Here is a 12877-nt window from a genome sequence, read left to right on the forward strand (position 1 = left end):
TTTCTGCAAAGTTGTGTATAATGTCAGTGGAAAAGTGATTTATTTGTTATTACATATACATGATATTTTACCATTCCTTTCTGGTGTAAGACTACAATGTTTTTTTTCTACTGAACTAGAAATTAATTTTATATTTTGATGTGTATTTTAGATACCAAGGAAAACGCATAAAATAAGGCTAGTTGTAAGTATTTAAAAGAAGTATATATTGAAACAGATAATTGCAAGTCACAAAATTAATGTTTTTTTTATCAAGATTTTTTTACAAATGATACATACAAGAAACTAAAAATACCTTTATATTTCATGCTTTATAAATAAGTTATATGACATATACATTTATTATAAAAATATATACAATATACAAAATGATATTCATATAAATGATATACAATATACAAGATGATATAAAAAGTTAATTTTACATAGATACTTTGATGTGAATATACATAATATGGAGCACAGAATATACATAATATATACACATAAAGCACATGAATAAAAGTATTTTGTAGAAATTAGAATATGAATGTATGTAATTAAATAATATAAATGTTTGCAAAAATGTTGCAAAATTTATGTATAATACATACACTTTTTTATCCTTCAGAGTGCCTTCAACCCATTTTTTTCAGCCGGGTTTCGTAGCACATAACACAAACACACACACACGCACAACTAACACACACATAACTAACCTAAAAGATTCTGTATATGACAGATAGCACTGAGAACTGTATAGCGCCTCTATCCCAAAATCTCGGAACTAATCTATAGCTCTTTTTTACCTTATTCTTTCTATATTGCACACATGCTTTACATAAATCTGGAAAAGGGTGGCGTTTTGAAAATAAGTCTCTAAGCTCTATTTTTTTGGTTTTCCATTATTGTTTCATACGCTCTTCTTCGGCACATGGTCTTGTTTTGCAGATTGAAGCAGTATAATTTTGATATAAAAGATATAATTCTTTGAGGTGACATTGTCGGTAAATTTTCAAAAATTTTTTTTATTTTTTGGTTTAAATTTGACCAACTGCCGAAAGATTAGCATATGTACTTTATTTACACCAAAGGATTTGTAATTCTATTAAAGCAATAAAAAACGCCACCCTTTTTAGAAAATTGAAGTTTCGGTCGGTAACAATATGACTTCAGCATCCTCTTAATCTGTTAATATAAAGAAATTTATTAGCGTTAAATTAATTAATAATTTTTTTATATTTATTAGCGACTCTTCTTTCATTATCATCTGCTTTTCTCTTATTACCTACGTGCTTGCGATTTTTTTTGGCAGTATTATAAAATTTAATACGTACATAGGTTCTTTGGAGAATAAATGCACGTACTAGCTCCTCAGGTATGTCGATATTTTTCTTCTTTACTATTGCCATAGTTAAGTTTTTAACAACGGCAGGTCCTTTTTGTAAACCATCTTTATGAAATTTACAAAAATATTTATCCATTTTTTTAACTTGGTTCAGCCATTCTGTAGATGGCTGTGTCAGTCCACCATAAGAAATGTGTTGCAACCAATTCGGGAATACATAATTATGTTCAATATTTGACTCATATGTATAGCACCCCAAAGTTGGATATTTTGTTTTATATTTTCTGGCCAACCAACCTGCTAAATAAAGTAGACCATCTGCTTCACTATCACATTTTATATTTACTGTCATAACGTTATAATCGCAATGTGTAATGGAGGAAATAGTCGATAAACTCTGGACTTCGAATGGTTTTTCTTCGTAATCTGAAGGTTCATCAGTTTTTTCATCACATTCAGGTATTGGAATACCTGAAGCTTTAATAACGGACGAAGACATATATTCGTCATGCACTGCTTCATGCACGTTGCGGTTTTTTTGGACTACACCTGGATTCTTACCAAGGATAATCATACGTATTCTATATTGAGCATCTAATGGGGTAGGGTGTTCATTAGAACCACCTTTTCCACGTACTTGCGAAAAAAAATTTTCAAGACCATCCTGATTTAATTTATAAGTAGCAATATACGATATGCCATATTTAAGTTTCATTTCAACATATAACTGTTTTAATGAAGCAATTGATATAAGAAGTCCTTTTTGAAATATTTGAAGAACTTTTTTCGATTGACAACGCATTGCATTTATCATGTTGTAGACCGTATCGAGAACTTCATTTTGGACGTTGATATTGAGACCATATGGTTTTTTACAATCTACCTTTCCTCCAGTAACATACGAATTCATAAGGTCCCACCACTGGCTGATCTGTTCAATGAAGTTTGCAGTATCGATTGCCACTTTATTATCCAAACCTGGACGATATTGTTTCAGAGCAGTTGTAGTCGTATGCGACAATAATTGAGCTGCTAATGCAACATTTTGTCGTTTAATTTTTTCACAATAAACGTGACCATTTGTTAATTTATGGCAAGAATTAATCTCAGAATTAGTTTCGGCGATTAAACATCGTAATGGTTCTGCTGTTATTATAGTTTTATCTGCTAATACAAAACCAGTATCCAATAGCCAATTTCTAATTAATTTTAGAATGTGTGGTGCATCTGCGAACACATAAACATTTTCTTTGGTTATCGGATGCGGAAAATATGTTTTTCCAGTAGATATTCCTAAAGTTTTCCATAGACCGACGTTGCCACCACCACAGTCTGATACAATTGCTACAACTGAATACGAAATATCATTCAATTCTTTTATTATTTGATATATAATTGTTTCAGTCATTTTTGTATCGAATTGGACGTATACTGGTTGCTTCCAATTTCCGAACAAGCTCCGAACCATTGCTATATGCATGTATTGATGTGGTCCAATAATTTCGTCGTATTTCCGATCATACTCGTATAAAGCGTTGACTTTCATTTCATCGAAATTTAATACCGTAACTTTCTCAATTTCGGACAAAGATTCTCCTTTTATTTTCATTAAATGTAACACATCTTTCAAAATACCTTGCCGCATATTAATAGTAGAGGCCCATCTCTGTAGTGAAGAAATTCCAGGCAAAGGGTAATGTAATTTTCTTTTAAATATCTGTAACCTTGTTGACTATAATACCGTAAAGCAAATGCCCGTGATATATCATCTTTTGACCAAATTACGTATTTTTTTTGTTTAGTGCTATATCAATTTGACATTGCGTTAATAATTTATTTAAACAACTATTCAGTCGATTATTATTATTTTTAAGTTCAATTATTTCTGAATTTGTCGCATTCAATTCGGTAATCGCTGCTTCGTACTTAGCTTTGAATTCATTTAATTCTATTTCTAAATTCTTACGAGATTCTTCACTCTCCTCGAATTTTTTGGTTACGCAGTTGAGTCTTATATTAATAATATCACAGAAATGTTCTTCTGTTTGAGTTATTGCATCTTTATAACATCTTAATTGATTATTATTATTTTTAAGTTCTATTATTTCTGAATTTGTTGCATTCAATTCGGTAATCGCTGCTTCGTACTTAACTTTGAATTTATTTAATTCTATTTCTAAATTCTTACGAGATTCTTCACTCTCCTCGAATTTTTTGGTTACGCAGTTGAGTCTCATATTAATAATATCACAGAAATGTTCTTCTGTTTGAGTTATTGCATCTTTATAACATCTTAATTGATTATTATTATTTTTAAGTTCTATTATTTCTGAATTTGTTGCATTCAATTCGGTAATCGCTGCTTCGTACTTAACTTTGAATTTATTTAATTCTATTTCTAAATTCTTACGAGATTCTTCACTCTCCTCGAATTTTTTGGTTACGCAGTTGAGTCTCATATTAATAATATCACAGAAATGTTCTTCTGTTTGAGTTATTGCATTTTTATAACATGTATTTAGCAATGGATTTTCATCATGTGTTGGTGAGGACTGTTTGAAAATTGTGTGACCTGATTCAATGTTCTCCTTATCTAATGAAGATTGCGTGAAGATTATGTCACTTAATTCAGTGTTCTCCTTGTTTGCATTTAAATCATCAGATATTGGTAAATGCAATGATGGTATTGCTGCAATAAAAGAATCAGAAAAAGAGATTAATAGAGTGCGATTATATATAAACATTCAAAAAATTAGTGTAATACCTTAATACAAAACAAATTAATTTTTCAGCATTACCTGTACACTTTAATCGAGGTTTTGATGATTCGCCCAGTGCTTCTGCAAGACCTCTCTCGTAATCATTTTTTTTTAAATGATTTGAGCAGATAAAACCGGTAAACTTTTCAAGACTTTTCCCACATACATGTGCCCACTGTTCTTTTAATTGGATGTTCTTGGGCACTTTATGAAATCGAATATGTGGATTCTTTACAATTGCTTTGCAATAAACATTGCCACATCCTGGTACAATGCACTTTGACCGTGCTCCACAACTTGACATCCTTGCTAAAAAGAATAATAATACACAATACAATATTTGTAAAGGAATTGTGATTTCAGTCATTACAATAATAATACCAGATCGACTTAAAAATTATAAAAATTGTATGTATTTTAGATAAAAGAAATATTGTTTAGGTTTAGGTTATGTGGGTTAAATATTTATAATTATATATAATTATTTATAAATATATATAATTATTTCTTCGGTTTTGTTCATTTGAATATGTTAGGGGAAATAACAGACAAAATAATTAATATACGTACCTTCGATTTTTACTATATAACCTCTTCAACTTGAACTTGACACATGAAAGTCAATAATGAGAGCGAGTGACAGAGTTAGAAAAGGAAGAACTTTGAAAGAGAGAGACAGCTATTGTTTGTCGATGAGATCATCATGCTCCCCCCTTACTTCGTCGCCCCTCGCCTACAAGCTGTATCTAGCTCCCCCCTTACTTCGTCGCCCCTCGCCTACAAGCTGCTTCTAGCTCCCCCCTTACTTCTTCGTCCCTCGCCCATAACCGGTTTGCCTGAGGTAACCTTCTCTCTATAGATCTTGTCTCTAGTAGCAGTATCCAGCAAAATGGCGGCCACTGGATACTGCACTGAGTGAGACGAAATGGGAACGCAGCCACAGTACCATCTTCCATAGAATTTCGCAGGAAGGTCTATAGTTTAAAGACAGTATCAAGATAGGATAAAAATGGGAATGTTGCAGTAGATCACATATACATGCACACATTTACACAGCCAAGCGTTGAAACGCGCGCGCGTTCATATATTGTATAGGATAATTTAGATTAGGTTAATTAATCAGTCAATTTCTTATTAATTGATATTTTTATTTCAAAATTACGACCGTAAGTGTAAAAATATTTACATAAAACTTACAATATAAAATAAAGTTCTAGAAGCCTAAGCTAGAGAACTTCAAAGGAACGATACTGCAAACTGAAAACAGTTTTATGTTAAATCATCTTTTTAAGACATTGTTTAAAAAATAATTAAGAAAATGTATTGTATATTTAACTAAGAACTAAAGAGGTGAGAGGCAATTATAATGCAAGTTTACGAACATAACCTTAAAATATTTTAAGCAAAATAATTTAACAAGTACATAAAAAATAATAAAAATATTACAAAAAATATATACAAACACTATCTAGTTCTTACACTTTATTCACTATTTTGTGAAATAAAACTTAAAGGAAAAAAGGATTACCTTCGATATCAGTAAAACCTCGGATACGTGGTGTTGCGTGGTGTCACTTGATGCCGGGCAAGCGGGAAAAGGAATTACGTATGTAAATGGCGCAGGTTAGTGCTGGTCTCGTCAAACCTGAGATTATACGCGCGCGATAGAAGTGCGTACGTATCACTTCCGTACGTTTGAGTCAAACCTGAGATTATATGTGTGCGAAAAAAGTGCGTACGTATCACTTCCGTACGTTTGAGTCAAACCTGAGATTATACGTGTGCGAACAAAAACCGAATAATACTGCAAAAAATATTATAGGATTGATCTCAGTATTTAACGGATAATCACAGTAGAATGAGTATGAAAATGGGATGATACGCAGGATATCGAGTGCTGTTAGGGTATCAATCAGATTTGAAATATAAATACACACGTATTGTAAATACATGTATTGTAGCATTTATTTTTGCATTTACAGTTTATTTAGCAAAAGATCAGTTATTTTCAATAACCTGTGTAATTTGAAAATGTACATTCAATTATTTTAATAAATTACTTCTATAATTTTGTATGTGTGTGTGCGTGCGCGTGTGTAAATAAAATGTTGCATTTTTGTCAATATTTAAGAAGATGATAAACTCTTATAGATATTTTATACAGTAATGACCAATAACTTATTTTGAACATTAAAAGCCAGGGTTGGGCGTTTACACGTAAACTATAATAGATGCAAAAATACTCGCATATTAAACACGAATGCAAACTAAACATTAAAAACAATCTTTTCATCTATAATTTGAGAAGACTATAGTTATGAACCGTCGCAAGAAAGTGTGCAAATTGTAATCTTGAAATTTAAGGTACAATTTACGAAAAATTACGGCATAATGTAAAATAAACAAATACATATACGTATACATTTTTAATTAATTATTTAAAGAAATTTATGTTAAATTTTTCTTTAATTTTGTGATTTTTGATAATAAAAATATGAGAGGGTATTAAAGTTTAATAAAATACTATATATGTAGTATTCAGACATCATTTATTAAGATAGGATATTAATATATTATTAAGATTAAATTTATTAATTAGTAATGTTAAATATAAAAGTGGAGCCTTTCCTCCATTGGTCTCGCATTCCGTCTCCAGCTCCACCACGCCACTCGCTTGTAGACCCGCGCCATCCGCGTCTGGATCTGTCTCGCCATCCGCTTCCAGATCCACGGTTCTGGCCTCCAGAGCCACGCCACTCGTCTGTCCATGGGCCCATCCACCCACCTCTCCACCCTCCTCTCCACCGGTTTCCTCCGCTTCCTCTTCCTCCACGTGCGTTTCTAAATCTAAACCAAACAGAGAAAATAAATAATACATTAAGTCATACATTCATCATGACATATAAAACTTTCAATGAATTTTATACTAGAACACGCATTGTCTTTATTTTTTATTTTTAATTGAGATAAAATAATTATAATATTTAATTAACAATGAGATAAAAAAGAGGAAATACAAAATAAGTTAGAATTATGTTGAGTTAGATATTTTTGCATATAAGCTTCAAAATATTGAAAATTGCCGAGAGATATTGTTCTTCCAAATAAAGTGCTAATAAAAATTTTCTTCACATTTGTGTGTGATAAAAATGCATTAAAGAAATTATAGGAGCATGTAACTTACATTTTGTTTCTTTCCTGTAAATATTGTCCTCCTCTCTTTTTTCTCTTATTGTTTTCTTTCTCTTCCTCTTCCTCTTCCTCTATCTCGTCCTCTGCTTTATCCTCTATTTCTATTTCTTCCACTCTTTCCGCTATTTCTTTCTCTACATCCATGTCTTCTTGTTTCCGTTTTTGCGTCTCCTTTTTTTTCTCCTCCTTCTTGTTAATTTTCTTATACTCTTCTCTACATCCTGACCTTTGAATAGTCATAAATTTTATTTACATATATGTATGTATCTTAATATAATCTTATATTATATTATTTTATTCGAGATAACACGCCTTATAATGTCTAAAAGTAAAAATATTGTCTAAAACTTTTTACTTTCTTTTATATGACACTTGATTCCCTAATCTGAAATCGACTTGGCCAGCAACAACATTAATTTCATTTACTAGCAACAGTTTATGTACACAGTTTATATACACAAAGTCAGTATAAGATTTTAAGAAATCAAGGTTTACTAAGAAATATACTCTTTCACGTATATTATTTGGGATATTATGTAGTATAAAATAATATATATTTCGACCATTAAGAATACAGACGGATATAGGATCGGAATTACAGAGTTCTCTCTAACATTCTCGCGTCGTGATGTATCGTTTCATCGCTCGAGGACGACTGACTGTCCTCGCCAAACTGTCGGAATTCAAAGCCGAACAGTACGAGGCAAACGCATGTACGAAATACACAAATATTATCGCTGTAACGCTACCTTTAAATATTCGGAGCTGTCGAGCTGTGTCTTACAATCGTGTCGCTGTATTCAACGTTATTTATTCCACAATTATAATAATAAAAAAAAGTATGAAAATAATTGATGTACAAGACTCTAGTAATTATCAAAATCAAATAAAATTAAATAGAAGCGTAAAGAGCCACAATGCAGGTTATTCGTGCGAAGGTTACAGTATATTCGTTTACAATTATTTACATTTACATTTAACAAACGTTTCTCTTAAGAGACATTCTGCGCTGCGCGCAGTGAATAGAAATAAAATGCACTCTGCGCTATGCGCAGTAAATTGTAAAAAATGCATTCTGCGCTATGCGCAGTAAATTATTAAAAAATGTATTCTGATTTTTGTATTTTACAAAGTTGAAGAATATATTTCAACATGTTTGAAAATAAATATATACTATTTTTTAACATTTTTAGTTGCTTCATTTTTTGAATTTTTATATTTACCATTGCTTTTGATTTTTATTATTTGGTCTTCTCAGTTTTTCTTTTTTTTCTGTCTTATTTTAATTTATATTATTAATTTTCTCGTTAGTTATAAACTGTTGCTCGATGGTGCAAGATGGTTAACTGTGTTCAAATTTTCTTATTATAATACTATTTTTATTTTATTTATTTTGTAGGTTTTTGAGTTTTCTATGAGGTTTACTAGTAACAGTACTGCTGCTTTTGTCAATGCGATTGTTATATCTTGTACAAGAATATAATTTAATCCTTATCATAAATTTCAATGCTTGCAAACGATGATTATAACACGCATTGCTTTTATCTAACCATTCAGGATATTTTTTATTTGTTAAATTAACACATTCATTCGATAGCTTATCTAGAATCTGCGTAGATGCCCAATAATGTTGCCAGACACGATTAAATGCCATTAGTTGTGTCTCGATTACATTAGCAAAAAGAGTTGTTGGTCTTACTAACTTTGTAATAATAGGAGCATCTTCATCTATATTTGGATATTCGCGAAATTCAATATACTTTTCATTTTCTGTTACATCATCCATTGGCGTTTTCATCATAATGTCGCGACAATTGTCGCAATTTGTTTTTGTAATACTTCGTCGTGCTATGTATCCAGCAAAAAATGCAATAGCATTTTGATCATAACATGTTATTAAACTTATATTTTCAGATTTTTCCATATCAAATTTTTTTATAATTTCTGCATCTTCTGTAAATACTTCATTTTCAGGTTCAATGTCATGTATAGTAACATTATTTTCATTAAAGGCATTCTCTATCGTTTTAACAAGTTGACTAAGTGGATTAATGAGAGTTTTAGTTTCTGGACACTGAATATTGCCTTTATCGCTTGTTTGTATATATCTTGTAGATAATATATGTCTAAAAGAAAGTCTGACCATTCTTGCTGTAGGATTAGGATTAAATCCACCGCGTTGTTTTAATTTAGAGAATAAATGTTCGACAGAGTCTTGATTACACAATCCTGTAGCAAGTTCGAATGTTTCTTGCTCTTTTAGTCCTTTATATTGTTGCGTTTCCGAAACGTATCGCGCGGTTTACACAAATAAACCAACACTTTTAGAAAGAACTATTAACAGTTTATTAACTCAGAACAACAGTAACACAATAAACACACATTAATTAACAAGAACGCTTTTAAAAGAAGACCGTGCTGCTAAGTACATCCGTACAACGAGACAGCCAGCCGAAATCTGAAAGGCGTGAGATGTCAACAACCTGTCTCCAAGGAAACTCATTGACATATCGATATATCGATATAATGAGATATCAGGGACATAACAATATGTTTCAAGAATTGCTGGTATTGTTAAAGTGAAACCTTTCAAACAAGGAATTTTTGAAATTCTGTCTGATGACAGAGACCATCTTGAGCACCATTCAACAAAATTTCTTAATAAAATTTCAATATCTTGATTTTTGGAAGACAATAATCGTTTTCCACCAAATTTAATGTTCAAACTATAAGAATTGCAGGCATCAATTATCTTATTCATATGCTCTGTAAAGTCAGCTATTGCTTCCCAAATATTTATTTGTAACTGTTTACTATATCCTGCTGTTTTTATTGCAGCTGCAAACCTGTTACTGAATATTTGAAAAACTCTTTTCACATTCTTTGCTTCAAAGGTATTGGGTCGAATATGTGCTGCTGTTATGTGCGATAATAAATTTGAACCTCCTTGTGCGGCGTTATCAATAGACCATGTTATTTCATAATCGGGATATAATGCTATTATTTTTTTATCACAATACAAATATTTATGTTTTCTTAATAAACTTGCCAATCTTTTTACCAAATGTGAAAAATCACACAAACAATGCGTAATATTTTTTTTTATTATGTATAAAATATGTCTTATCTGAGTGCACACCAAGTTGAGCATAAGCGCTTAGATTAGATGGACCTTGATCGTACGTTATAAGTCGTACATCAGCACCCGTTTTGCTCAATCTATCTAAGCATTCTTTCATTAAAATCATTATTTCTTCCGCTTTCATACATTTTCCTGGGAGAAAATATGTTAGCGGTTTCCGCAAATTTTCAATGAATCAATCTGAAAATTTCCAAAAATCTTCCTTCAATAGTGAAGAACAAATGTATCACTGGAAGTTGTTCCAAATTTCAAGTTCCCTCGATACTTTTTGTCGGCGAAACTAAAAAAACGTAGTTACCGATTGGCCTCAATTTGCAATTAATTATTATTAAACAATAGGCGATTTTCAGCTTCTTTATTATTTTGTAGGCATCGCTAGACTATACTGCATGCGTATACCAAATTTCAAACAATTTCAATAAAATTTGGTCAAATTACGACGATTTATATCTTAAAATCTTAGTTATATCTTAGTTATATCTTAAAATGTTAGTTTACACGGGCAATAATATTGTTACAGTTCCAAGTGTCTATCTTCAAACATTGGATTTTAATTATTAAGAAGAACTCACTGCGTATTTTATGGTTTTTATTTATTTACTTTCGCAATGTTTCGACTAGCAAGACACTGATTTATTATGTATTTTTTCTAATGTCACTAAGGAAGGCCTAACATAGGCAGAAACGTTTGAATATAATTGTAATTTGTATTTTTCATAATATAATTTGAATTTTATGCATGAACATCTTGCAACGGCTCTTGTCGCCTTTTATTTTTGATTATTGTTATTTTTTGGAGCCTTAATACTAATATTAAATTCTTAAAATCTTATTGAATTTGGGGATAAAAATTTTTCAGTTTTTTATTTTTATTATTAAAAATAAGCATCGAACAAAAAAACTGCAAATAGAAAAAAGTTCCGTCTCGTCGTTCTCTACAAGCCTATATTAAAAAAAATTAATTTTGCGACTTTCAAAATTTTCATGCTCTGAGACGTTTGGACAATACTTTTACAGGATTTCAAGCGCTGGGCAAAGTCTTTGATCCGGGCTGTCAATTCTATCTATCTGTTACGCTCGGGCTCGGTCGACCCGCTGAACTTATTTTTAGCCGAGCGCTGTTACCATGATGTAAGAAGATAGGTGTACCATTGCGCATAATGGCAGCCGTATGACGTCAGCATGATAGGACAGCCAATCAAACGTGGTCCAAAATGCATCCGCGAAATTCTAATATAGAATTATCATATTATTAAAATGTAATTAAAATTTATAAAAATATCTTATGAAAATAATAAATTTGCAATATAAAATACAGTAGCAATAAATGACAATTACCCACAATAATAAATAATATCAATTAATAAATATTATATAGAAAATTAAGTGTTTCCAACACAAATGTGTGAATACATATATTTAATATCTCTTATGATATCTCGTATGATCAGTACGACTTATACAATTCTTTACACAACACGTTGGCATAGTTTTTAAATATCTTTTAATATTATTATATTTAATAACCTTCGGTGTCAACCGTGTCAACATATTTTGGCAGCCATATTACTTTTTAGCATTTTGGACCAATTCCTGATTGGTCGAAGAGCGATCATTACTTTGGACGACTGCGCATTCACGGCAATGGTACACCTATCTTCTTACATCATGGCTGTTACGAGCGTATAGCTACATAATAGTGTAAAAGAGCTGAATTGTTCTTTAAATACACTATGTGTTCTGCAGAGATTAATTGAACTCTCTAGAACTTGTTAATGTCCGCTAAAGCAAAACTCTTGAGGCGCGACGCGAATGCACGTGAGCGATCAAAAGTACTAGGACGAATAAAACGTGTATTACGTCAGAATAGTTCTTGTAGCCGAATGAGGAACGAAGGGATGACGGGCACTAAAGACAATACTATAATCACCATCACTGATAAATCTTTATTATAAAGAAAATACGTGTGTCTTGACACACGGACTATGGCACAATGCCCCGAGACGTGATCACCGAGACTCGCATCGCATGTCCCGGCTGGTTGCATCATCCTTGACCAATATTCGACGAGCACGCGGGCGCTTCTTGTAGTGCAGCGCCACTCAGCCAATCAGGCGCTTGACAACCGCAACGCGCGCAATACATAAGGTGTGAGCAAGAAAAGTAAATGTGTGTAAGAGAGATAACCTATCGGTGGACGAGTTCTCTCTTACAATATATTATTTAGAATAAGTCGGGACACGTTTGTGGAAAAAGTCTTTATTCGGTGTTGCTGTTTGAGCTTTGATCGAGAACTGAACTAGCGAGAATGATCTTCGTTTAAGGTGCTGTAGGAAAATCGTAGCGGCGGAATGTTTATTGGAAGGAGGCGGTTTTGTCAAAGAGAAAATACGCGTTAGGCATAGGGACAGCGTTTAGGTTAACCCATGTTTGTTGCAGTTATCAAAGGGTCATGTG

The 12877-nt window shown here is 31.9% G+C and overlaps 2 protein-coding genes and 1 long non-coding RNA gene across 3 annotated transcripts; all 3 read right to left on the minus strand.

The window, feature by feature from the left end:
• Positions 1-321: 321 nt before the first annotated feature.
• LOC136997518 (tropomyosin-like) lies at positions 322-4911 on the minus strand. The gene is made up of 3 exons (XM_067348422.1): positions 4657-4911; positions 4126-4395; positions 322-4016 (listed from the first exon to the last, which is right to left on the minus strand). The coding sequence occupies exons 2-3, from the start codon at positions 4388-4390 to the stop codon at positions 3109-3111; spliced, it is 1173 nt and encodes a 390-aa protein (XP_067204523.1). The 5' UTR covers positions 4391-4395; positions 4657-4911; the 3' UTR covers positions 322-3108.
• Positions 4912-6618: 1707 nt separating this feature from the next.
• Positions 6619-7958, minus strand: LOC136997519 (uncharacterized). Its single transcript, XR_010888241.1, has 3 exons — positions 7858-7958; positions 7271-7504; positions 6619-6933 (listed from the first exon to the last, which is right to left on the minus strand). It is a non-coding gene; the product is annotated as an uncharacterized lncRNA (long non-coding RNA).
• A 704-nt stretch (positions 7959-8662) lies between these two features.
• On the minus strand, positions 8663-11300 carry LOC137001914 (uncharacterized). Its single transcript, XM_067361235.1, has one exon. It carries the CDS (start codon positions 9422-9424, stop codon positions 8663-8665), a length of 762 nt encoding a protein of 253 aa, XP_067217336.1. The 5' UTR covers positions 9425-11300.
• Between the last annotated feature and the right edge of the window lie 1577 nt (positions 11301-12877).

The sequence above is a fragment of the Linepithema humile genome, chromosome 1 (assembly GCF_040581485.1).
Source record: "Linepithema humile isolate Giens D197 chromosome 1, Lhum_UNIL_v1.0, whole genome shotgun sequence".
NCBI lineage: Eukaryota > Metazoa > Arthropoda > Insecta > Hymenoptera > Formicidae > Linepithema > Linepithema humile.

Excerpts from the sequence above, each read along its gene's own strand:
- LOC136997518 (XM_067348422.1), bottom strand. The coding sequence starts at position 4,390 with ATGTCAAGTTGTGGAGCACGGTCAAAGTGCATTGTACCAGGATGTGGC. Across the intron at positions 4,017-4,125 it reads ACCTCGATTAAAGTGTACAG|CAATACCATCATTGCATTTA; the intron begins GTAATGCTGAAA and ends CTTTTATTGCAG.
- LOC137001914 (XM_067361235.1), bottom strand. The coding sequence starts at position 9,424 with ATGGTCAGACTTTCTTTTAGACATATATTATCTACAAGATATATACAA.